The 27,525-nt window shown below is 34.8% G+C and overlaps 1 protein-coding gene across 3 annotated transcripts in view; it reads right to left on the bottom strand.

Annotated features, from left to right (window-relative positions):
* Window positions 1–3,373: 3,373 nt before the first annotated feature.
* The window catches only part of LOC114342800 (uncharacterized), a 245,290-nt gene continuing 221,138 nt past the window's right edge, over window positions 3,374–27,525 (bottom strand). For all 3 annotated transcript variants that reach the window (XM_050652435.1, XM_050652436.1, XM_050652437.1), the window contains 8 exons: window positions 25,079–25,280; window positions 20,273–20,530; window positions 18,031–18,187; window positions 17,149–17,313; window positions 9,989–10,158; window positions 6,898–7,065; window positions 6,191–6,394; window positions 3,374–4,275 (listed from right to left, as the gene is read on the bottom strand). In XM_050652435.1, the coding sequence (XP_050508392.1) occupies window positions 4,196–4,275; window positions 6,191–6,394; window positions 6,898–7,065; window positions 9,989–10,158; window positions 17,149–17,313; window positions 18,031–18,187; window positions 20,273–20,530; window positions 25,079–25,280 (1,404 nt within the window). In that variant the 3' untranslated portion in view covers window positions 3,374–4,195. The remainder of the gene's footprint in view (window positions 4,276–6,190; window positions 6,395–6,897; window positions 7,066–9,988; window positions 10,159–17,148; window positions 17,314–18,030; window positions 18,188–20,272; window positions 20,531–25,078; window positions 25,281–27,525) is intronic.

The following is a 27,525-nucleotide window of genomic DNA, read 5'->3' on the forward strand; positions in this document are numbered from 1 at the left end:
CAGTAATCATTCAAGGGAGGAAAAGGCACTTTACTCCCATGTTATACATATGGTTTTTCCACCTTCCTCACAAGTCATTTTTTTATTTTTACTTAATATATTTATGTAACTAACCAACAAAATTTATTAGAGCTAAAACCAACAAGTAGGTACATTATAACTGTCAACTGTCAAATATAAGTCAAATTATTAATGTAAACATTGTTTAATCAGAATAACAATTTACTGTTTTTTACCATTCTGCAAAATACAGAGTGTTTTTAAATAAACGTTAAAATCTATAGATACTTACGTAATAGAAAATAGATATTGTACAGGGCGTCAATAAGTTATATTTCACGAATGAAATACCATGACGTCACTTTTACTTTTCCTCCTTAGGGAGGAAAAGTAAAAGTGACGTCATGGTATAATAAGTTATATTTCATGAATGAAATACCATGACGTCACTTTTACTTTTCCTCCTTAGGGAGGAAAAGTAAAAGTGACGTCGTGGTATTTCATTCATGAAATATAACTTATTGACGCCCTGTACAATATTTATTTTCTATTACGTAAGTATCTATAGATTTTAACGTTTATTTAAAAACACTCTGTATTTTGCAGAATGGTAAAAAATAGTAAATTGTTATTCTGATTTAACAATGTTTACATTAATAATTTGACTTATATTATATTTGACAGTTGACAGTTATAATGTACCTACTTGTTAGTTTTAGTTCTAATAAATTTTGTTGGTTAGTTACATAAATAAATTAAGTAAAAATAAAAAAATGACTTGTTATTTGAGGAAGGTGGAAAAACCATATGTATAACATGGGAGTAAAGTGCCTTTTCCTCCCTTGAATGATTACTGCCCTCCGCTACGCGTCGGGCAGTAAACTTCATTCTCGGGAGGAAAAGTAGCACTTTCCTCCTTGTTATACAAATAGCTATTTCCACCTACCTCTACCGACAATATACTTTTCCGGACCTGATTGTAAGGAGCAAAGTCTTACTTTTCCTCCCAGGAAAAACAGTAAATTGTTATTTTGATTTAACTATGTTTTAGAACGGTTTTTTAGTATGTATACATTTTAACGTTTATTTATAAAACGCCGTGTATTTTGCAGAATGGTAAAAAACAGTAAATTGTTATTTTGATTTAACAATGTTTACATTAATAATTTGACAGTTATACTGAACCTATTTGTTAGTTTTAGTTCTCTAATAAATTTTGTTAGGTAGTTACATAAATAAATGATATAAAAACGAAAAAATGACTTGTTAATTGAGGGATGTGGAAAAACCCAGACATCTCGTAACGCGACAGTTCGTAACCGGACAACTGGTAAGCGACACTTCGTAACGGCGACAGTCCGTAACTATACAAATTCGTAACGTCCAAATTGAATTATTCTCTTTATTTTTGTTAACGTGGAAACTAACTGTTATTGCAGTTATAATTAAAATTATGTTTATTAATTTAACGAATCAGTACCGGGATAAACATGTTTAACACATTTTATGTTTCGTGTTTCAGAATATAATATGTATTAAGTCTTTAACCCGGGAGTAGTCGCGCTCACTTCTGTAACGTCGATAGTCGCGTGTGAGATTATATATCTCAAAATACGAATTTAAACAAATTTTTATTTTGTACTATTTTATCTACTTTTTATATTGGAAATATATATTTCTAACAATTTTATTAAAAAATCCTGTGTTAACGGCCACGTGCCAACATCGGCCACCTGTCCTAACGGCCAGTTTTAAAATTTCCCAAACCAATTACCAATTCCCAAAAACCAATTAAGTACCTACTACAAAAACTGGCAATACCGTCCACCTTTCTATATCGGTCAATAGTTCTTTCATTTTTAGTGGCCGTTACTGACAAATTTTACTGTACAGTAAAAGCTGTGTTAACGGCCACCTGTCCTAACGGCCAGTTTAAAAATTTCCCAAACCAATTATATGTAGACTACAAAAACTGGCAATAGCGGCCACCTTTCTATATCATCCAATAGTTCTTTCATTTTTAGTGGCCGTTACTGACAGGTTTTACTGAATTACGAAAAAGGATGAAATGTGAGATTCTATCTACCGGCGCGACTACTCGCGGGTTAAAGCTAATTGGCTCTCCCCGAAGCCATAAATTCCACAAAAGAGAAGAAGAAAAAAAATTCCTACGCATTACTACACCCTTCCTAGAGGCACTTACGAAATTTTTTCAAAATTGCAAAATGTTTCATAAAGTTACCGAGAAAAAGGATAAAAATTGAGATTCTATCTCACCGCGCGACTACTCGCGGGTTAAACACAAACAAATATTTAAATACATACAAACTGTTAACAATATTTTTAAAAGTTTATCACTCCTATTGTTCCTTAAATTTACATATACCTAGTCAAAGGAATAATGAAGTAATTCGTGAAATATTTAAGCCAACAACCGTCTTTAGACATTCCCAATTTTCTAGTAAATATTTTGTAAAAGAAAGATTATAATTACCTGTTGTTATAATAAACCGATTAATAAACTGATTGGTTATAGCGTTGGGGTATTTAATCAGTGGTTATAGTTGATACGAGGGATGGCTTTTAATACTTGGTTTAAATACTTTTATAATATTCTGAAACACGAAATATGAAATGCCTTAAAATGTTTATCCTGATACTGATTCGTTAAGTTGATAAACATAATTTCATTTATATTTGTAATAACATTTAGTTTCCACTTTAACAAAAATAAACAGAATAATTCAATTTGGACGTTACGAATTTGTATAGTTATGAACTGTCTCTGTTACGAATTGTCCGTTACCAGTTGTCCGGTTACGAACTGTAGCGTTACGAGATGTCATGGAACCGGAAAAACAATATGTATAACAGGGGAGTAAATTGCCTTTTCCTCCCTTGAATGATTACTGCCCTCTGCTACGCGTCGGGCAGTAAACTTCATTCTCGGGAGGAAAAGTAGCACTTTCCTCCCTTGTTATACAAATAGCTATTGTGTATAACCTACAGCTATATTTAATCCAACTGATCTAGGCTTCTAAGAATGCCTATAAAGCATTTAGGAAAGATATCCGTTAGCTGATCAGGTTCTAAAAAGACGTTAAAATTGAGAAAGAATGTCGAAAAGGTATAGCAATTTCGAAAACTTTTTGGTAACAGATAACCAAGAAGACAAACATATGCAAATTAAGAATTGTGAAATAGACCAAAGTACGTAAATTATGAACCAAAAGTTAAAATATATTGAGCATAATGTTAGGAAACGTGGAAGGGAGGTGTAGGAAAAAGAACAAGAAAATCGTGGATGCCCTTACAAATCAGTGAGATTTAAAAGAACACTGGTATGGTCTTATGTAAAAATGAAACAAAAGTCTGTAGTGTAAAATTTGTCATAGATTTATTGTAAAAAAACAAATAAATACAAAACTTTATATAAAACAATTTACAACAGAAATAGAAAGCTGACTATAATTAAAAAATGTTAGGTTTAAAGTAAAAAAGCTTTTGATAAACTCTCATTTGATACAATATTTAAAATAATTTTATTCTTTTTACAAGGTAATGGCAGTATCACATAATAAAAGGATTGGTAAATGTTCAGTGATTCATTACAAACTACTAAATTTAGCAGAATTTTTTGTAGATAAAATTCACATTTGATAATAGGTAACTCAAAATGAGTATTAATATATAGCAAATTTATATATTCCAAAATTAAACCAAATTATCTATAAATTACAAAATACATACTACTAAGCTACCATATAATTAACCCTTTTTACAGGATGTTATAGATACCATAAATATTTGTATCGTTATGAAAAGAATACAGTTAGAAATTTGAGATTTTTGTTATAACATATTTTAACATTTTTGCCAGTTCTTTTAGATGTAAACAGAAATAAACTAGACAAACTATATAAATCAGAATTCGTAGATTACATAGTGGCACAAAAATATATGTTTCCTTCTAAAATAAATAACAAGATACTTAAAGCTACCCTCAAAATATATTGAACATTTACCAACTCTCGTAAGAATTACATAAGTCAATTACTATCTGTCACTTAGATTATGACAACAGTTGCCGTAAAAATAAGTTTGTACGAGGTACAAAAAGCTTAGAATTGAGATTCAAAAATATTCTTACAAAAATATGTAAAGCTGATTTTGGTTAGTACATGTTTAGAATTAATTAATATCTAAAGTGGCCTTTCTTTGATTTGCTGTTGTGGTAAACTCTGAGGGGTGTGTAAGCTCCGTTGCCATTCATACCTGAAAAAAATTTAAACAGGATTAGTAGATTTCAAAGCAAAACGGTTGCAAATATTGTAACAAAATTCAATAACATTGTGGCATTTTTATTATTCCGCACTGTATAAGTAAAGTTTGAATTCACACATTTTAAATTCCATTCTGTAGAAGGTTTTAATATCAGGTCTTTCAAATATTTGAAAGAGAGTTAACATTTGAATTGCATCTATGAATCTTCGAACGAGAATAAACAGAATCTAAAAGTTTATTTTCAAATTGCCTTGGTTAACCGCTTTCCCTGCTTACTTTACTTTTTCTAGTCTGGATCCGACTACAGTTTTTCTGTCCAGTATCGGGTGACGTCTACACCTTTTATATTTACGAGATAGAAATCGTCGAGGGTGTACTGTGATGGGCAAAGTCTGCATACTCTCAGTTGCTCCACATTCTGTACTTTCCCACATTTACAAAGTGCTTCGTTGTCCGGCTTTATACCCCATTTAATGAGGTTCTGTTTTACAGGTTCTGCAGGTCAGGTTCATTCTATTAGGTGGTTGTGGGTGTAGGGGGAACAGTTCGGGATGTTTGACGCTGACGTTTCTCATAAATCTTTTACTTGATTTAAGCCGGCTGGTTCCTTGCAGTTCGTCAATCCCGTATAATTGGTGCCTTTCATCGAAAGTTTGCCTAAACTTCTCCACATATTGCGAGACGCATCTATGGTCTTCTAGTGATGCAAATTCAGCTTCCCGGTACAGTATGGATAGAGGGGTAGATTTCATACAGCCGGTAGTTATTCTTCATGTCTAGTTTAATGCACTGATGACTTGTTGGGCGTGTCTAGATCTACACCAGACGGGACAAGCATATTCCCCTGCTGAGAAACATAAGGCCTCAGCTGTTAACTTTAAGACCTGTGGGTTTTGCATCCACAGGTTTGCTCCCTACAAGTTTCCGGAGAAAGACTCTAAAGAAAGAGGAAAGGACCTAAAGGTTCCTAAGCCAGGATGTTTGTCTGCGTCCGGGGACTCTATCTTTCCTTGGATAATTATACGTATGTAGCATTTCATATTTCGGATTTCTCATCACGTGGGCAAAGTACTCTAGTTTTCTCCTTTTATTGGTATTCAGTACTTCTCTTTTTTGTTTAGCCGCTGCATTACCGTTTGATCTGTTACTATGTTGATTCACGATATCCTCAATATTCTGCAGTAAGCCCACATTTCAAAAGCCTCAATCTTCTTGCACATTGTTGTCGTGAGAGTCCATGCTTGCATTCCATAGAACAAAATGCTGAACACATAGCGTAATAAACGTATTCTTAGCGTAATTTTTAGATCTCTGTTGGTTAGTACTTTTTGCATTTTCCTAAATTATGTTCTCGTTTGCTCTATTCTGCATTTGATTTCCTGTGATAAGTCCCATTTTTTATTCATCCAACAGCCTAGATACTTTTTTGTTTGTTCTATCTGCACCATGTCTTCGTTTATTCTAATATCGGCCAAGTTATTAGCTATATTGTGTTTTTGCTGATGACAATCCAATGGGTTTTCTTTTTTTTAGACGCATTTGTTGGTATGGCCCGTCACTGAATAAAGGAGTGCCTGCAAATCATCCCTGTCTGTTGCTAGCAGAATAGTGTCATCAGTTCATCATCAGCTCATCAGAATGCGCCAAATGGTTGTTGAGATGAAATACTTGGATTTAAGTAGGGTTTGGTATTAATGAGTTTTGTTTATAGTAAGTTGACATCATGTTTAAAGCCATTGTCGACTCTATTTGTGTGAGAGTTTTTCCTATTACAGTGGTACCAAGATCGTCAGCTTTTTTTTAAATCTATATAAGTACCTAGGTACCTAGCGTTTTGCGTTTTATGATTTGTCCGATCTTTTTAGCAGTATATATTTTAATAAAAATTTTACTTCCGTGTACTTACTTTGTATAAGAGCTGGGGCAGGGGCCGGGGGCAAATGTACGGGGGGAATGCAGTAGGCTTTCAGGTAGAAATGGTACAAACAGAAATAAATTATCGCCACTACTACAGCGGCAACGCAGAAGTATTTGTGAACGTTCTGGAACACATATTCTGAGTTGAAGTCAGAAAAGGCCAGTCCTCCCAATACAACTCCAATACAACGACCTGTAACAAACAAGATAGTATAAAAAAACTTTTTTGACATAATTCAGTTATGAACCTTAGGTTCAACAAGATGAACGTCACTCACCTAACTTAAAATTACGTTAGGCAGTTTAGCTGATAATCATAATATTATTATAATTTAATATAAAAATAATTATAATTTAAAGTTTAAGATGGATTTTCTTATTCTTGTTCTTCGCATATCCTAGTAATAAGTACACTATCCATTTTGTTCATTCTCGCGCCTGACAACACAACCAAAAATATAGTATATACTAAGGTCCTTCATTGAAAATAATCGACACGAGCCATGCAGCAAATGGTTACTCTGCTACCACGTGAATTAATCTCTTTTTGAACTTTTATTGAATTTAATTAATTTGATCTTATATAATAAAGTTAAAATAAATCAGCTAATGACTTAACACAACATTTATTAATTCTAAAACGGTACGAAGTTCTTCGGTTGAGTTAATATAAATTACATAAATTTAAATTCATACCTAAACAAAAGTGAGCAATGATTGGCAGTGCTTGTCCGCAAGCAGTGAATTTCCTTGGAACCAGATGTCTTAAGTAGAGTACGGTAGTTATGTACATAATATGTAATGTGAACACTTCCAACCATTCACAAATGAGGATATACCAGGCGTTATCGAAGAACATGAGACCTGCAAACAAATATTAGCTAAATAAAAGTACACCTCACAATATTTTGAAAATGTTTTACTAATTATATTAATTTATTATCTTTTGAAACTATATTTCTTTTGTTAGTAAACTTTATAGTATTCTCTTTCCTTTGCACTATATTCGTCTTCTTTACGTACAACCTCCGCGATGTAGATTGGCAAATTAGATGACTATTCTGATCTTAGATGTCGCTACTCTGAATAATTTGAATAATGTGCATCCATACAATTCTCTCAAGTTGCGCAAACAAGAAATTTTTCTCCTTTCTATGCTTCTCTTGCCTTAAATCTTCACATGTATACTCAATTGAAGCATATATGTAGTATCTGTATCTGTAGAATAGGGAGGGCAAGTCAAGTCCCACAGCACTTACAGTCCATTCACTTTACAAATTCCCAACTGTAAACAAACGCACGTGGAAGCTAAACAGGGCCGTACTGAGGTGTATCATATGATTTTTAAAAATATTTACTTTTGAAACTAATACCGTAAGAATTGCTTGAAATTTAATTGCAAACAAAATTTTATGTTCTTTTTAAGGGGAAAGGCGCAAAATATCGGCTGTCAAAATTTTTAATGTGCTTTAAATTGTATTAATTTTTTTCGATTCCTGAGAAAACTAATAAGTATTTTTGAAAAATTTAAACCCAGAATAAAATATTACCTTATTACCGAGGGTCAAGAGTCCCTTAGAATAAATAAAAAGTTTCTTTTTAGTGAAATATTTGCAATTAAAAATCACCCTAAATTTTCTCCTTTATTTTCACCCCTGTAACTTATTAAAATAAACATTATAGAAGTTTTCAGGGACTTTCGGCTCTCAACAATAATATAATCTTTCATTCTGCCTTTAAATTTTTCAAAAATATTTATTAGTTTTCACAGGACTCGAAAAAAATGAATACATTTAAAACACATTGAACATTTTGACAGGCGAAATTTTGCGCCTATGTCCTTAAGAAAAATGTGGTAAAATAAAATATTCATTAACTGAGATGATAACTGAGGAAATGAAACTTTTTGAAACATCAATAAATTAAAATATAAGTTTCTCTTGTCTTTATAAAAGTGATTACCACAAGCTATTTTTACTTTTGATGAATAAATACTTTGTTTATGGATACTAAACGTTCACTACACAGACTACACACTATAAAACTTATAACTAACTATAAAACACGACCAGTCTTAATTAATAACTCAACAATAACTACTGTAAAGTACATAACATAACACAAAATAATATTATCTTAAAAACCAACACGCTAAAAAATACTATTTGAATTTGCAGACGCAGACTGACAAGTTAGGACCTGTAAAATGAGAAACCGCCTCGTTTAGGGCGATAAATTATATTTAATAGCTTCTTGACGAATGAGTGGACGAATCGTTAACACGTGCGTTTGTTTATGTTGGGAATTTGCTATGCGAATGTGGTGTAGGCCACAATTGGCCCATTGTGCATCCTCCCAGGGGGTTGTCGTCCTTATAGTTTATTGTTCAACCTGCCATTTCCAGGAAGGTGGACAAATCGCTAGGGGACATCTTCCCTATGTCGGCAGGTGTACTTCCTACACAGAGGTGTGTCTACTAGCTCCAGTATGTAGAGGTGTTTGCTTAGTTGACAATGGCCAGTTAAAAAACCAACTGTCAAGCGTAGGTTTTTCCTGGTCATTCTTAAGTGCTCACTTCCCAAGGTTCTTTAGTGTTACCTTGGCAAGTCTACATCCTGGCCCTTCTTCCCATCTTGTCACGGTTTACGTGTGGGAGTGACATTTGGTAATTTCCGCGATTGTTGCAGTTGACTAGCCAAAAAGGTCACCAGGTCCTAAGATTCTTAGGCCTTCCTAGCTAGCTGGTCAGCAATGTGGTTGCCCTTATTTCCGTTATGTCCTTTAACCCACCTCAGGATGATGTTACTGTCCGAAACTTGGGCTAGTGACTCATGACACTCCATTACTAGCCCTGATATGACACGTGGTCTATTCAGGGTTAGTAGCGCTTGTCTGCTGTCTGTGCAGATTATTATGGTTTTACCGGCTATACCGTTCCGTTATATTTTGCGGCCAGTTCAGCTTGAACTACGCTGGCATTTTTGCCCATACCTAATTTTATACTAAGGTTCAGTGATCTGGAGTATATCCCACATCCTGAGCCTTCTTCCATTTTGAAAAAATATTTGCTGCTTTCAGTCTCAGACACAGCAGCTTAGGTACTGTGATGGTTTCAGTTATTTCCATTCCTTTGTTAATTCCTCTCATGACTTTGTTGTTTGTTACATATGATGTCCATGATATCTTCTTCAGTAATCTGCTATATATCCATAATTCTAATGCCTTCATTTTCTTAGTAGTCGACACGTTAATGGTGCACGTTTCCATTCCGTAGAGCAGAGTCGAGAAAATGTAACACCTGTCAACTCTCTTGTTCAGTTCCAGGTTTCTTGTATAACGTGCTTCTTGTTTAATTGAAGTCGAATTGAGTCTATCGACGTTAACGCAGGGAAAATACTATGTTATCGTTATCATCATTTTGGCGTATCTGTTTACTTCAGACTTAATTTATGTAGCAATTCCTGTAAAGATAATTACCAACTGTAGCTCCATTCTTTTGAAAGTATACCAAACAATATTGTGGATGAGCGTTTCTTTTATAATCCATTCTTTATGCTATATAGCGTTTCACGTTAAGAACGGAACGTTGCTTAGATAGGCCAATGTATTTCTTATGGACGATAGAAGCGCACCGATGCCATGCCGCGCCGTACTGATTAGAATGAATCGTATATGGGGAGTCGAGTAGCCACCCGTGCCCGAGAGGTTTAGCAACACTGATTTCCATAAGCGCAATGTTCCGTTCTCAACGTGAAACAAAGTATAGTAATAATAAAAAGGTACTTACCTAAATGATGGCAGATATAATTAACAAAACAGAAGATAAGAATGTTATTATGGCCGCAGTAATCTACAAATATTTCAGCAAATATCAAGAATATCACGGCTGGAATAGCTCCCACGGTGACCGTCATTCCTATAACTAACGGTTCCCCATTCTCTTCATTGACTATATGCCTAAAAAATATAATAATTTACTAATGAACTATTAGGCGAATCAACGAAGCACTATATATATATATATATATATATATATATATATATATATATATATATATATATATATATATATATATATAATCGGTTTATAACGTTCTACGACGTCTTCCGATTCCCAATCGCCATTGCTCTCGATCGTAGCACATGTCTTCGTTCAAGCCTCTTTCTCCGATTTCCCTATGGATTCCTTCTATCCAGCTTTTCCTAGGTCTTCCTCTCTTCCGCCGTCCTTTTGGTGCACATCGTAGCACTTGCTTGGGTAATCTGTCTTCTTCCATACGTTGTACGTGGCCAAACCATCTTAGTTGCTTTGTTTTTATATCGTCCATTATTGTATGCTTTACATCCATTATCTCCAATATTCTTGTATTTCTGATTTTTTGTATTCTTGATATACCAGCAGATCTTCTCCAGAAGTCCATTTCAGTTGTTCTGAGCATATTTTCGGATTTTTCTTTAAGTGGCCAAACTTCGCTGCTGTATGTTATAATGCTCTTAACAATGCTGTTATAGATGTTACGTTTATTTTCTTTGGAGATACTTTGGTCCCATAGGATTTTGTTCAATAATGCGATAGCTTTCCTTCCTTGTGTGCACCTTTCTTGGATATTCTTGTCCAACGTTCCATCTTGTGTAATTGTAAGACCCAAGTATTTATATTCCTGACAGTGATTAATAGTTATTTCATTTTCCAACGCTAGATCCTGCTGTATACCTCCAACGCACATATATTCCGTTTTCTTGGTATTCACTTCTAAACCCCAGTTCCGGTACTCTTCTATGATTTTTCGGGTCATATATTCAATATCGTGATAATCCTGGGCCATAAGAATCTGATCATCCGCAAAACATAGAGTGTATAGCATGTTATCATCATTTAGCGGTATACCCATATTCTTACATTTCCTTTTCCAGGATTTCAAAACTTGCTCTAAATATATTTTAAATAGTGTCGGCGATAGACAGCAGCCCTGTTTAAGACCCTTATTCACTTCAAATCCTGACGAGATTTCCTTGCCTAGCTTAACTTTTGCTATATTATGTTGGTATAGATTTTTTACAGCTTTAATGAAGTTCAGACTGATGTTAGCTTTTTCGAGGGCTTCCCAAAGTTTACTTTGTGGTACAGTATCGTATGCTTTTTTTAAGTCTATGTACACTAAATGCAGTTCTTGATTGTAGGCTATTTGTTTGTCTATTAACTGTGTTACACAATATAGGTGGTCAGTGGTGGATCTGCCAGCGCGGAAACCGGCTTGCTCTTCGGCCTCTAAGTCCTTGTATTCTTCTTCTATTTTATTTTTGATAATTTTTCCGTAAACTCTGCTGATGGTGCTTGTGACAGATATTCCCCGGTAATTATCGCATATATTTTTACTGCCTTTCTTGTGTATTGTAGAAATTACAGACAATTGCCATTCTTTTGGTATGACTTCGCCATTCATACATCTATTAAATAGATCTCTTAGGTATTCATACAGGGTGTTGCTACCGTATTTGAGCAGTTCTGGTGCTATGTCGCCAGGCCCTGACGCTTTTCTATTTTTTAGGGATTTGCATGCATTTCGTACTTCTTCCAGTCTTAACCGAATCGGTGAGCCACTGACAATTACATTGAAACTTTCGTGATCTTCGTTTTTAATAAAATCTTCTCTATTTTCTACTAGTAACTGCTTGAAATAGCCATCCCACTTTTCCAGAGTAATCGGTGTTATTATATCCCTTTTGGTATCTGTTCTCAACGTTTTAAGGAATTTCCAGCTCTCTGTGTTTCTTAACGAAGCACTAAAAAGCCCAAAACCTAGGGATTTTGTGCAGTAAGATGAATCATCATGCAACTTTTTGCATTCGATTGTGAACTAAATTGATCTCCGGGAGATGAAAATTGCATTTGGTGCATAAGAAAAATTTATTTTCAAAGTGCATCTCGAAGAGACCGAAAATGAAATATTTAGAACTCGGGAAATATTGGCGGAAATGAGTTCAATTTTTATACTCAGAGGTTTTGGGAATCGCTGAACACGAATTTCATGATGGCAATGGTCTCCGAGGTACCTGGTGCCTAGGGTGGAACTCATCGCCTGAAGTTCTATGTTATAATCCAGGGGTGGCCAAACTGCGGCTCACGAGCCACATGCGGCTCTTTGAAGAATTGCTTGTGGCCCCCGATAAATGTACCCGAGATCTTTTTTAATTTTGTGTTATTATTTAAAACAATTATTGTCGTCCCATATGTGTTTCAGAATGTCTTTTAAATTACTGACAACAAATATGAAAGACCAAATGCAACTTTGTAACAAATTCCATTTCCATCCAAGCTAAGAGTGATATAACAAATCGAAAACTGCGCGAAAGAATATTAAGAGTGGCGCGACATAAAAGTCAGTAACCAACCCACTCCAGACCGATTTGTATACATATTTAGTCATTTTACTCGACTTAAAAAAATTTGTTACAATATTAAACTAGAAAAACTTAACGAGTAAATAAAAAAGCCAGAAAGAATATTGACCGAAGTCCAAAATTTATTTCAAGACTTAAAATATTTTAAATCGTCTCTTCATTTTTTTCTGAATTCATTTGAAATATACATAATCCATAAGGTGAATTTTTGTATGTATTACTTGGTATTACCAATATATTATGACCCAAACAACATCTGGTGAATTAAAATTAATAGAGACGCAAGAAGATCAAGCTCGAAAATAAAACTGTAAGTCGACGCCGATTACCTAATTTTGGAAATTTGTACCAAAATCGAAGTACATACTCTAAATTAAAAAAGGATGCTTGTCGAATTATTTCCATATTAGAAACAACGTACTTGTATGGGCCATTTAATTCCATTTTAAAATTCGTGAAATCCTAACACATCAGTATATTAACTAACCAGCATCTGAAAGAATTACTGAGAAGTGCTACCACAAATTATTCACCAAATTTTAAAGAATTACCAGAAAAAGGAAAACAAATGTTGAACAGGGAAAGGAACGAAAACATTAGAAACGTGCTAAGACAGGGACCAACAGAGAGAAAAAATTTAAAAAAAACCTGAATTGTTTTGGACATATAACTGGAATGAACGAGAAGAGACTAGTAAAGAAGGTGACAGATGCCAAGAGACAGGGGAAAAGAAGAAGGAGCAGACGTAGAAAGGGGTGTATGGAACAAATCCAGCCAATTAGAACCAAGAGACGGAAACCAGCACAACAGGTGAAGGAAATGGGAAGAAGGCAGGAAGGCGTGGAAGAAATGGGTAAAAGATGGATAGGTGATAGGTGATAGCAAAGTTCGACTCTCTTATTGGGCATAAGGACAACGCGAAGAAGAATAAGGAAAACAAAAATGTAATTAGGTAAGTTTTAATATTTCGTAATTTTATTTTTGTTTTCAATAAATAAAAGTTCTGTTAAAAAACATTGTACATACCTTCTTTACATACTTTTTGAATACGTTTTTAATTGCGGCCCGAGAAAAATTTTAACTTATGAAAAGTGGCTCTGGTTATCAAGGAGCTTGGCCACCCCTGTTATAATCATTCAAAATCAATCAATAACCATTACTCGGGGTGTTTTGGGGATCGCTGAGCACGAATTTCATGACGGCGATCATATCCGATGTACCTGGTGCCCAGAGTGGAGTTCGTCACCTGGAGTTTTATTATAATCATTCAAAATCAATCAATAACCATTACTCGGGGTGTTTTGGGGGGTCGCTGGGCACGAATTTCATGACGACGATCGTATCCGATGTACCTGGTGCCCAGAGTGGAGTTCGCCACCTGGAGTTTTATTATAATCATTCAAAATCAGTCAATAACCATAACTCGGGGGTTTTGGGGGTCGCTGAGCACATATTTCATGGAAACGGCGATGGTCTCCAGGGTACCTGGTACTCAGGGTGGAACTGGTCGCCTGGAGTTCTATGTTATAATTCAAAATCAGTCAATAACCATTGCTCGAGGATTTTGGGGGTCGCTAAACACGAATTTCATGGCGGTGATGGTCTCCGACGTATCTGGTCCCTAGAGTGGAACTCGTCACCGGGAGTTTTATGTTATAATCATTCAAAATCAGACAATAACCATTACTCGGGCGATGGATAAAACTCCAGGCGACGAGTTCCACCCTGGGAACCAGGTACCTCGGAGACCATCGCCGTCATGAAATTCTTGCTCAGCGACCCCCAAAAACCGCCGAGTAATGGATATTGACTGATTTTGAATGATTATAACATAAAGCTCCAGATGACGAATTTCACCCTGGGTACCAGGTACCTTGTACATTATCGCCGACATGAAATTCGCGTTCAGGGACCCACAAAACTCCCGACTATAAAAATTGAATTCATTTCCGTCAATAATTCCCGAGTTCTAAATTTTTCATTTTCCATCTCTTTGACATGCATATTAAAAGTGCATTTTTCTTATGACCAAAATGAAATTTTCATCACCCGGAGATCAACTTAGTTCATAAAATTTCCTGACACTCTCCCGAATCGAATACAAAAAGTTGCATGACGATTATCTTACTGCACAAAATTCCTAGGTTGACTGCTTCGTTGCCTTGCCTATATGTATATGTTATAGTCAAAGCCCGAATTTCAGGCACTCCTAGGTTTGACTAGGCAATCCTCAGGTCTGACTGATGGTCTTAGTCAAAGCCCGAAATAAATTGCAGTTTCGGCCTTTGACTAGTCAAACCTAGGAGAGACTAAGTTGATCAGGCAAGGGTCGAAATTTAATTTTATGAAATCGGGGTTTGACTAGTCAAACCCCGATCAGCTATTAAAATGTCGTAATTTGTTAGATTAGGTTTAATAAAACTTCATTTTTTAATTGTAATGTTTATTATTTTTTTATTGTAGTAATTAAAATAAAAAAAAATAGTGTTTATTCTCACATGTTGAGGCATTATAGCATTTAGAGTTGCACAATACGTTAGACCTTTTACACTTACATAATTTTGAAGAGCATTTCTTATTGCAGTAGCATTTTATAAAGCCTTGTCCTCCAAATTTAGAAGCTTTTGTACAAATTAAATTTCTCTTTATAGAGAGAGTTTAACATCTGGAATATCTTCGAAATTAAGAAAATTCTCTTTGCATTCTCTTATTTGATTTCTTGAAAAACGTAATTTGGTTTGACTAAATATATGAATTTTATTTTAGCACAAACAGATGGAATGAGAATATCATCGTCAACTGTGAAAGAAGATATTGCAATCGGAGAAAAAACTAAGGATCACCATAATACTAAGGAAGCCCCTAAACCGTCGTCACTAGGAGAGGAAGAAAATTGTCAAACAATTCAGATTATTTCTTCAGAAGTGGTTTGTTGTATTTGCCAAAAAGAGCGGTCTGACGCACAAACATGCATAATTTGTAATTAATTGGTACATGTTGTGTGCGTTGACAGCACACTTGGTCCATACTATGAAGGTTTTGACAGAAAAGATACATACATGCGTTGTGCACAGACAGAAAAGATTAATACAGTAGAACCTCGATTATCCGTCAGGGTACCGGACCAAGGGTATGACGGATAATCGAAAAGACGGTTAACAGAACATTAAGAAAAATTAAAAACCCATAGTACGACTCTCAAATTTCATTTGTATGGTTTGTTTGACAATATAAGAGGGATTTGTGTTCGTACAATCGAATCAATTTAAAATATTCTGAAATTTTATTTTGTTTTACTGTTGCTTCACATTTTGCGACGGCTGAATTTCTTAATCGGCATAAGATCATGCAATTTCCTTTATTGGCTTTTTCTTGTTGAGAATACCCCTCGATGAATTATTGCTTCTCTAGATTATTTACGCAAATGTTTGTCAGTTAAAATAGGTCCATCAACACAGCTACAGTCAAATTCCAAGTCTGTGTCAGCTTCTGAATCTGTCTGGTCCGCCTTTGTTGCCATTTCAATGATTTCTTTATCTGTCAGCAATGGATAGCCGTTTGTGTCCTCATCACAAATTAAATTAACTTTTTTTATTTTTTACATTAAAATTTTTGCTTATTCAATACAACTTCTGTATGTACCCTGACGGTTAACAGAGGTGACGGTTAATGGAGAGACGGATAATCGAGGTTCCACTGTATAAATAAAGGAAAGGCGATTGAAGGTCTTCATGCGCAGGATAATGCTATGAAATAATTAAGTGAAAAAAAATTTCCTTCAATTTCGATCGGAAAAACTTTATAACAATACCTCTCCCCAGCTTTGATAGGGTCAAAGGAGTTACTCGAAATATTTTGGATATCATATAAGATAAAACAATTGACGTTTTATATAGAGTTGGTGCGAAATTAGGAACAATAAACACACTTTTTTCAAGAAATCAAATAAGAGAATGCGAAGAGAATTTTCTTAATTTCGAAGATGTTCCAGACGTTAAGCTGTCTCAAAAAGAAATTAGTAGGTACAAAAAGTTCTAAATTTGCAGGACAAGGCTTTATAAAATACTACTACAATAAGAAATGCTCTTAAAAATTATGTAAGTGTAAAAGGTCTAACGTATTGTGCAACTCTGAATGCCTCAAACATGTGAGAATAAATACCATTTTTTATTTTAATTGCGACAATATAGAAATAATAAACATTAAAATTAAAAAATAACGTTTTATTAAACCCAATCTAACAAATTACGACATTTTAATACCTGATCGAGCTTTGACTAGTCAAACCCCGATTTCATAAAATTAAATTTCGACCTTTGCCTGGCCAACTTGGTCTCTCCTAGGTTTGACTAGTCAAAGGCCGAAACTGTAATTTATTTCGGGCTTTGACTAAGACCGTCAGTCAGACCGGAGGATTGCCTAGCCAAACCTAGGAGTGCCTGAGATTCGGGCTTTGACTATAACATATATACAGATAATTAGATCATATTTATATGCAAATAGTCAAATTCGAAAGATTATAAATAAAGATAAAAATTTACTTACCAGGGCAAAAATGAATCGATAGCACTCCAAAATACACCCAGAAGGAATAACACCAGACCAAGCGAAGCAACTTCCCAACCATATTTTCTCACAGAAGACATTGGAAGCGCTAATAGGCCGCATCTTGTGTGCCACCACCATTCTGGAGGACTAAGTGGAATGGAACTGAAAATGTAATATTAATCTTATAATATAGTTATAATCTATTTGTCATGTCATCATATACTAATATAAAGCCATCGAAAAAATTATAACTATATCTGTGCAATCAAAATGAGGTAGTTTGAGGTTTTAGCTATTTTAGCCACTAAATTTAACTCTTTATTTTATTTCAGGGAATTACATAATAGCAGGATAATCTACGTAATGCGTTTGTTGAATAAATGCCTTGTTACTGGGTAAAGCCGGCTTCATTGTCTCATCAGAGAATCGCTTATCACATGCGAACGATTGCGGACTTGGGGTACAAAAAAGATTACAATTTAAATTTTTAATTAAAATTTTCCTCTCGCAATTTCGACGGAGGTCATCATCATAACTATTCGGAATTTAGAGACGGCTGCTCTGAAAAGTTTATTTGATGTTCATCAGTATCATTCTCTCAGGTTGCGCAGCCACCATTTTCTGCATTTCCGTATACTTCTTTTTCCTTGAATGTTTCCATGCATAATCAATTGTGTCACCAAGTTGTATCACTATCCAGGTCTGAGATATTTCAGTTTTTTTGTTTTGATTGTATTTAAGATTTCCATTTCTTTATTCATCTTTCTCAGAACCTCTTTGTTTGTGACGTGTTTATACCAACTGTCTGTTTGCAACTGCTTTATAGCAACTCTATATGCAAAATACCAAAGGCATTCTATCTAAATAAAAAATACTTACTTATCAGCTAGAAGCAGCAAAACAGCAAGCGCAGCTAAAACCGTAAAGCAAATGATAGATTCCAAATATCCACCATTTGCACATCCGCCTATAATAGGAGCAAAAATAGCGAATCCCAAGGCTCCCGCTGCGAATTGCTTGCCAACATCTCCTCTGCCTAAAAAATAATTTAATTATTTAAATTTATCTAACGTATGATGATACCTTGCGCCTTATAAACAATGAGTTTTGGGAAAGATCAGATGGAAGAAGGCCTCACCTAGAAAATGGTGAAAAAATGTAGACAAAGAGAATCTGGGAGTGAGACAATCGGAAATAGTGGTAAAGGAGCGACAAACATGGAAGGTAATGAGAAACGAAGCAAAGATTCACGAAAAGTTGTAACGCCATTGATGATTATGATGATGAATCTAATAAAAAATACACATCGTTTAATTCGCAAAATGATAAAACAGACAAAAAAATATGGCTTCGTTATCCTGCACAGAAATTTAGCACCATCAAAATCAAAATATTCATAATGATCTTAACTTACATAAAAAACTAAAAGAACACTAGTCTATACACGAGGAAAAATGTATTGACGCTGTGTCACGACAACGGAGATGCATTATTAACAAACGAGGTACGATGTAATGGGTAGCAACGATCAACGATCCATCCACATTTATTTGATGATAATAATTGTGACGCATCAGAGATAATAGTAACTGGTTATAAGGCAGAAGTTGGTCTAAGTATTCTAAACTCAGAAGTTCTAAAAGCCATACTATAGTTAGAGGAAGGCAAGAAAACTCCCAGATCCTATGACATCATGGTTAAACTAATAAAACTATTGGATGACGAAAGTATATCTGTTCTAACAGCACTCTTCAATCAGGTGTATCACAGCGGAGAACCGCCATGCAACTAGGAGAAATCGATATTCATTGCTTTACCAAAAAACAACAGATCTAGTAGATGTAATGACTTCTGTTTGGTTAGTTTGATGAGTCACACTTTAAAAATCATTTTGAAGGTACCATTGAATAGAATCTACGCTATGTGGAAACAGAACATTGGAAAAGAACAATTCAAATTCAGTAGTGTGATGGGCACACGTGAAGCTATTTTATGCATGAGAATCTTATTGCAAAAGTGCTCCACGTCCCATCTCTAAAATCATTCAGCATAGACCACCATGACATGCGCCTTTTAATAAACCTGTACATACGATTACAACATAATATATATACTAATACATACTAATACAATCTGTACTTTTACAATCAAACAGCTGCAGCCAGAGTAGACGAAGGAGTTACAGAAGAAATACCAATAGGACAGGGTTGTGTTCTGCCACTCCTGCTATTTAACCTAAATTCGGAGAACATGTTTCGGGAGGCCGTACATGGCCGGACAGAAGGAGTAAAACAATATAAACAATTTTGTAACAATAATGTTGAAAATGACATTATCATGATTTTAAAAAACCTGTATGAAACTATTTTTTCAATAAAAATCGCTATTGAACAATAATTCTAGATATATTTATTTTAGATACGTATAGCAAATTTGAGGTTCGCAGAAGTACTTTGTGCAGAACAGTATAGCTTTAAAATGACAAAGAAAAACTTTTTATATCATATTTTGAATTACTGATCTGCAATAATTTTTTCCACCTACCTCTACCGAAAGTATACTTTTCCGGACCTAATTGTAGGGAGCAAAGTTGTACTTTTCCTCCCTAGGGAGGAAAATATTTTTCCTCCCTAGGGAGGAAAAGTAAAAGTGACGTCATGGTATTTCATTCATGAAATATAACTTATTGACGCCCTGTACAATATCTATTTTCTATTACGGAGTATCTATACAGTTTTAACGTTTATTTATAAAACATCCTGTATTTTGCAGAATGGTAAAAAACAGAAAATTGTTATTTTGATTTAACAATGTTTACATTAATAATTTGACTTATATTTGACAGTTGACAGTTATACTGTACCTACTTGTTAGTTTTAGTTCTAATAAATTTTGTTGGTTAGTTACATCAATAAATTAAGTAAAAATGAAAAAATGACTTGTTATTTGAGGAAGGTGGAAAAACCATATGTATAACATGGGAGTAAAGTGCCTTTTCCTCCCTTGAATGATTACTGCCCTCCGCTACGCGTCGGGCAGTAAACTTCATTCTCGGGAGGAAAAGTAACACTTTCCTCCCTTGTTATACAAATAGCTATTTACTTTAACTGTGTATACATACCTGTAGATGTCTCTCTTGTAGCAATTACAACAGCAGTGGTAATCAGAACTACAGTCGCCGCTAGGAATAAGTCAGCGATAGATCTAACGAAGATGTACAACCAAAAGCTACTGTTTCCACATTGAGATCTTTCTAATAAACTGTTCTCGTTGTTGTAGGGGTTGTGAATTTCGCAAATAACAATTGGTTTGCAGTCTTTTACATAGTTAGTTAAGTTCTTTTGGACATCTGGACGAATTCTACACTGGAAGGATTCAACTAAAAACAAAATGAATGTATTAATTTGGTTATTTATTTGTATTAATTATTAAATTTAATGCAGTATTTCTTATAACATTCAGATACTAGTCACAAAAATACAATTGACGAACAACTTGGAAGTAGACAGAAAAAAGGTATGATACAAAATTAGATTTTAATATGTGCTAGTCCATTGAAATGTTACCGGCTTGTCCCCCGGCCGCCATATTGGAAAAAGGGGTGCAAAGGGCTTTCGCGCTGTATCTCCTAAACTGGCAATCCTACAGAAAATTTAATTACACATAAAATGTATCAAATTAAATTTTCTACAATTTTATATCTATTACTTTTTATCGTCAAGTGACCCACAAAAAAGTTATAAACAAAAATATGAGAAAATTTTGTAGGAAGTTTCCTTTGAGGTTATAACTTTTTTTCCGTTGTAGAGAATTTTTCAATGAACAATTTTCACTATAAAGTTGTTTAATTTTATTTATTATCTAGGTTTTACAGCGCTACAATCTTGACCAGCTTCTCGAATGGTCTGGATCCCGCGTATGAAAAAAAAGTTGATTAATAGCAAGCTGAAAATTTGTTAATAGCTTAAGGGTGTCTAGTCGGACAAACTTTGATATATGGGAACACTGGAACAGGGGAAGTTTTAATTGTGGAACAGGTTAAAAATTTGGAACGGTCAGACCACGAAAACGGCACATGTATTTTGTCCGACAGAACAGACTTAAACTCTCCGAACAGAGATTAAACTCTCATGCAAAAATCAGACTGCTATTTATCACCAAATGGGCGTTTTAATGAGTGGAACATGTAGAATATGTCAAATGACAGGAATTATGACAGGTGATAAATAGCAGTCTGACTTTTGCATGAGAGTTTAATCTCTGTTCGGAGAGTATAAGTCTGTTCTGTCGGACAAAATAAATGTGCCGTTTTCGTGGTCTGACCGTTCCAAATTTTTAACCTGTTCCACAATTAAAACTGCCCCTGTTCCAGTGTTCCCACATATCAAAGTTTATCCGACTAGACACCCTTAAGCTATTAACAAATTTTCAGCTTGCTATTAATCAACTTTTTTTTCATACGCGGGATCCAGACCTAATAGGAATACAATAAAAAAAATACCTTTCTATCTATATATTAGTCGAGCGGCAGCAATCGTTATGCCGACCACGAAAATCAAATTTAATGTGAATGACCAATTTTGGTCTATTTTTATGTTTTCGAGGCCGCTGAATCCGAATCTGAAGTTTATTTTTATCTAGATTTGGTGGAACATGTTCAAAAATCAAATTTTATACAAAAATGCCGAAAATCAATTTTGATGATTTTTCAAATTTACCTCGCTGTATCTTTGGTCGCTGTAAATATTTCCTTTTGAAAATTTTACTGTGTCATCTTTGTAGTATGTAGATAACAATGAAATTTGTCCAAAATTTTTAAACATATTGAAAAAGGAGTTGTTAGTTTTTAAACATTTTGTCATCATATTTCGTTAGTTTCATGTTTACTTAAAAAAGTTGAGTGACAAACTTTTTAGTTTATAATTTTAACCGACACAACAATAAAATATAATTCATGAAAAATTTTTTGGAAAACTTTAAGTCAAAATATACAGTAGGAAAAAAGTTATGTTACTTCATAGACAAGCGGCACACCCCAAAAAACGCTTATATCGCGAGATCCTGACCACCGTGTGGTGAATGGCTAATTTTGATCATACTTTATGATTTTGATATCAAAAATTCGTTTTTTGCTCTTCTTAAGAATTTTGCATTTTGCGGTTGCGTCATTCTTCTTCTGAACCGGCGAATTTGTCCTCAAACAACTTCTTGGGCCTTTTCTATATATGCTTAGGTTATAAGTTTTATAGTGGGGAGAAAGGTCAAAAACAGATTAATAATAGCATATGAATGTTAAAATCATAATAAACTGTATGAATAAAAAATATATACAGATAGAAGTAAGCCTAACTTTTGTTTTTATTGTATCCCTATGAGCATTCGAGAATCTGGTCAAATTTGGAGCGCTGTAAAACCTATATAAATAAATAGAATTAAACAACTTTATAGTGAAAATTTTTCGCTGAATAACCCTCTACAAAATTGCTATAATTTATTTATCTTAAAATGAACTGAAAAAAAGTTATAACCTCCAAAAGGAAACTTGTTAAAAATTTGTAACATATTTTTGTTTATATCTTTTTTGGTGATCACTTGACGATAGAAAGTAATACATAGAAACAAAATTGTAGAAAATATAATTTGCTACATTTTATGTTTAATTATATTTTCCGTAGGATTGGTAGTTTACGAGATATAGCGCGAAACCCCTTTGAACCCCATTTCCAAAATGGCGGCCGGGGGACAAGGGTGGCGACCCCAAAAACTTGAACTTAAGCTTCTACTGATCCCCCTACACACTAAAGAAATAAAATTGACTCCTCTAACAAATGCAAGGTATGGCTTAAAAAATGTAACATTTTAATGGACTATGTAAATATTAACCTACTTGATTAAACAATACGGTAGTACAGTGGTAAGAGCGTTATAGGTCTGGATCCCGCGTATGAAAAAAAAGTTGATTAATAGCAAGCTGAAAATTTGTTAATAGCTTAAGGGTGTCTAGTCAGACAAACTTTGATATATGGGAACACTGGAACAGGGAAAGTTTTAATTGTGGAACATTTTAAAAATTTGGAACGGTCAGACCACGAAAACGGCAGATGTATTTTGTCCGACAGAACAGACTTAAACTCTCCGAACAGAAATTAAACTCTTATGCAAAAATCAGATTGCTATTTATCACCAAATGAGCGTTTTAATGAGTGGAACATGTAGAATATGTCAAATGACAGGAATTATGACAGGTGATAAATAGTAGTCTGATTTTTGCATGAGAGTTTAATCTCTGTTCGGAGAGTTTAAGTCTGTTCTGTCCAAATTCTGTTCCAAATTTTTAACCTGTTCCACAATTAAAACTGACCCTGTTCCAGTGTTCCCATATATCAAAGTTTATCCGACTAGACACCCTTAAGCTATATACAACTTTTCAGCTTGCTATTAATCAACTTTTTTTTCATACGCGGGATCCAGACCTATTAACGTACTGGGTAAAAAAACTCAGGATTCGTGTGAAGACACCGAAACCGACTTTACTTAATAACAAGGCATTCACTCAACACATACACACTACAGGAAAATAATCTCGACAATAACCTTAGTAGTGGGTGCGATTAATATAAAGAATCTACTTGATTAATGTTCATATATTCTAATATTATGTGTGTTAACTTAATATTTTATTTACATATCTACATAACGTCTTCCACTTTACAAATTTATTATAGATATCGCCGTTATTATAATCATAATCATCATCATCATCATCGCCGTTCAATTCCTTCGGATTATCCTTTAGCTTTATTCCAAAGTTCACGGAAGATGGACTGAAAGTTCAAAAACGTTTGTTCTGAACAACTATTGTAATAAATTTGGATTTTTAAACTTAATTTTTAATCAAATAATTATGCCAATTACAACACAAGTTTTTTAATCAAAAATGAATAACCGTTTTCAATTTCGTTGCAACACGAAACTACAGCCGCATTATATTCTAGTTCAATCAGAGAGTGCAGCAAGCACTTCTACCGGTTTCGAAACTTATTAGTCTCTCATCAGGAGGTACATATCTCTGACCCAAACAGGACAAACCCCGACGTGCAGTCACGGATTGCAATGAACGAAATGGCAGGGATGCCCTAGCGGCAACTGCTAGCACAACTGCTAGCAAAAGACTAAGTGCTATGACTAAGACTTTATGTGCAATTAGATTGAAAACTTAGTCTTTTGCTAGCAGTTGCCGCTAGGGTATCCCTGCCATTTCGTTCGTTGCAATGCGTGACTGCACGCCGGGGTTTGTCCTGGTTGGGTCAGAGAGAGCATCATATGTGCCTCCTGATGAGAGACTAATAAGTTTCGAAACCGGTAGAGGTGCTTGCTGCACTCTCTGATTGAACTAGAATATAATGCGGCTGTAGTTTCGTGTTGCAACGAAATTGAAAATGGTTATTATTTTTTGATTTACATGTTTACTCTGATTGGAGTACGAAGGGAACCATTCTCGTTGGAACTTTACCACGCTGAGCAGATGGGACGTGAATTATAAATTGTAAAATTCCCTCATCTTCTTTAGTCTCAGCATCCGTTATGGCTTGCAGATTTTAGAAGCCTCGGAGGTGTAACCAGAGAAAGTTCCCATTGTTTTCAATCTGGTGGGATGTAGAGTAATATTTTTGGTGTTATATTAAGTGCTATTAGATTGAAAACTTAGTCTTTCACAAGTTTTTTACTTCGTCTTTAAAGTTTTTTAACTAAATGGTGTACGGCTAACTCCCAGGAACTATCTCGATTTATTAAACGTTTGCTGAAACTTTATATTTGCTTGAAATTTGAAATCTCTCTAATTAACAACTTTTTTAAATCTCACCAACCTACCCGATTAATCTACTTAGTCATCGTTAAAACTTTTAAACTAGAAGTGTATACTTACATGTTGGAAACTTGCAGGTCCTGTTTTCCGGGCTGGAAAACGGCACTGATGACTTTAATCCGATGTGGAAGTTAATCGGCTTGGAGTAGTCGGTGTATACTTCGCAAAGGTCGTAGCCGGTATCATTCCTGTAGCACATATGGGGATGAGGCTCGAAGTATATTCCGGTGGCAGTTTCGACAGCAGGAGCAGGGGTAGTGGTCTGAAAAAAATTATATAATAGGTATAGTATGATACAATTGATCCAAAAGATGGCATAACCCAGACATCCAAACTGAAAGTTATCCTCCAACACCAAATTATTCTATATGGTCCACATAATGTTCAGAAAAAAGTCACACCATTTTGAGCGTCCGGTTTGGGGGGGAGATGGGGAAGAGTGTCGGTAAATTAGTAGTTTTTTTACGTTTTTCGTCAATATTTCTAAAACTATGCTTTAGCGTAAACAATGTTCTATACAAAAATGTTCTACATACAATTTAAAACAAAAAAGGTCCTAAACATAACTGTTATAAAATCAACGGTTCCAGAGTTACGGAGGGTGAAAAGTGGAGGTTTTCGATACTTTTTATATTTTTTGGGCAATTGATGATGATTTTGGGTGGTGAGGTGAGGTTGACATTTCGTCAAGGGCTTATAACTAATATACCATCGGCCACTGAAATAGCAAATTTTATTTACAAAACACAATCGTGTTAAAGAAAATTTCTTTCATCAGTAATATTATAAATTGCCCAAAAAATATAAAAAGTATCGAAAACCCCCACTTTTCACCCTCCGTAACTCTGGAACCGTTGATTTTATAACAATTATGTTTAGGACCTTTTTTGTTTTAAATTGTATGTAGAACATTTTTGTATAGTATAGAACATTGTTTACGCTAAAGCATAGTTTTAGAAATATTGACGAAAAACGTAAAAAAACTACTAATTTACCGACACTCTTCCCCATCTCCCTCCCAAACCGGACGCTCAAAATGGTGTGACTTTTTTCTGAACATTATGTGGACCATATAGAACAATTTGGTGTTGGAGGAAAACTTTTACTTTGGATGTTTGGGTTAGACCTTTTTTTGGACCAATTATACTATACTACCTCCGTAACTTTGGAGCCGTTCATTTTAGAGGGATTATGCATAGGACCTTTTTTATTTGAAATTTAATGTAGAACATTTTTGTGTAAAAGGTTGATCATGCTAAACCGCATAGTTTTAGAAATATTGACGAAAAACGGAAAAAACTACGAATTTACGAATTTCTCCCCCTCTCCCGCCCCAAATCCGACGCTCGAAATGGTGTGACTTTTTTCCGAACATTATGTGGACCAAATAGAACAATTTGGTGTTGGAGGATAACTTTCACTTTGGATGTCTGGATTTGGATCTAGTTATACCATACTAGTAAGCATCAAAAAATTATCGGAAAAAACTATGACTAGAGCCGGAATCTCACGGAACGTGAAGTGGCGCTCTTCATCAGTTCACGTCGATGCGCCACGTTACTGCGAAATTAGTAAGTATTTATTTTTTGATAAGCTTACTCCATCTACCCCAAAATGTGGTCGAACCTTCCCGATAGGATAGAGCGTGTCCCTTCGAGTATCGAGGGTTTGGTTTAGTCTGCTGTACGCCATCAGTGTTGGCGCTAGAATTTTAGTAAGTTGGTAAATTCATTCAATGCTAAAAATTTCAACACAACTTCGTTAGACCACTCTATAGTAAATTACCACGATTCTGACCGTAGATGCCGCTAGCCACGTCGGAAGGATTGAAGGGGGTAAGTACTCGCTGTGTATTAGCTTCCGATTTTCATTTGAATCGTTTTGATTTACCGACAAATGACGGCATTGCATGTACCGACCATACCGACTTACGAGAGTTCTGCCGTATTCCTCGGATCGTAAACCAAAACAATTGGGACGAACGGTATTCGACGTTGCACTGGGTTTCTTTAAATTATGTCTTTTTCTAGACCTCTTCGCCAACTGTCAATCGATAAATAGCGTCATTCCAGGTTCCGCTTAATGCCGGCTTTATGTAAATGAGACCAAACAAACAAGCCATTTAGATGATAAATAATGTAGAATTATTTGAAAACATATTACCTACATAATATAAATTCATAAGTTGTTCTTATACTTACATAAAAGCTATATGTTAAAATAAAAAGGTATGATCTTTACTACTGCCTTCTATTATGTTGGTAAATGCTTCATCCATTAAGGATTAAATGATCTAAGAAGACTATTTTTAATGATTTGACATCTGAAATATTTTCTTAGTACAAAGCAATTTGAATATTTACTAAAAAGTCAACGGAGTAATACAATGTATACTACAGCGGTATATTAGGTGTCAACGCCCTTCCGGTAGGGATCTATGGAGGAGTTTCACCGAGCCGCAAGCCCTTATACTACCTTGCCGTACTGTTCCCCCATTGCTCCTTTGT

Source organism: Diabrotica virgifera, chromosome 5 (genome assembly GCF_917563875.1).
Source record: "Diabrotica virgifera virgifera chromosome 5, PGI_DIABVI_V3a".
NCBI classification, from domain to species: Eukaryota; Metazoa; Arthropoda; class Insecta; order Coleoptera; family Chrysomelidae; genus Diabrotica; species Diabrotica virgifera.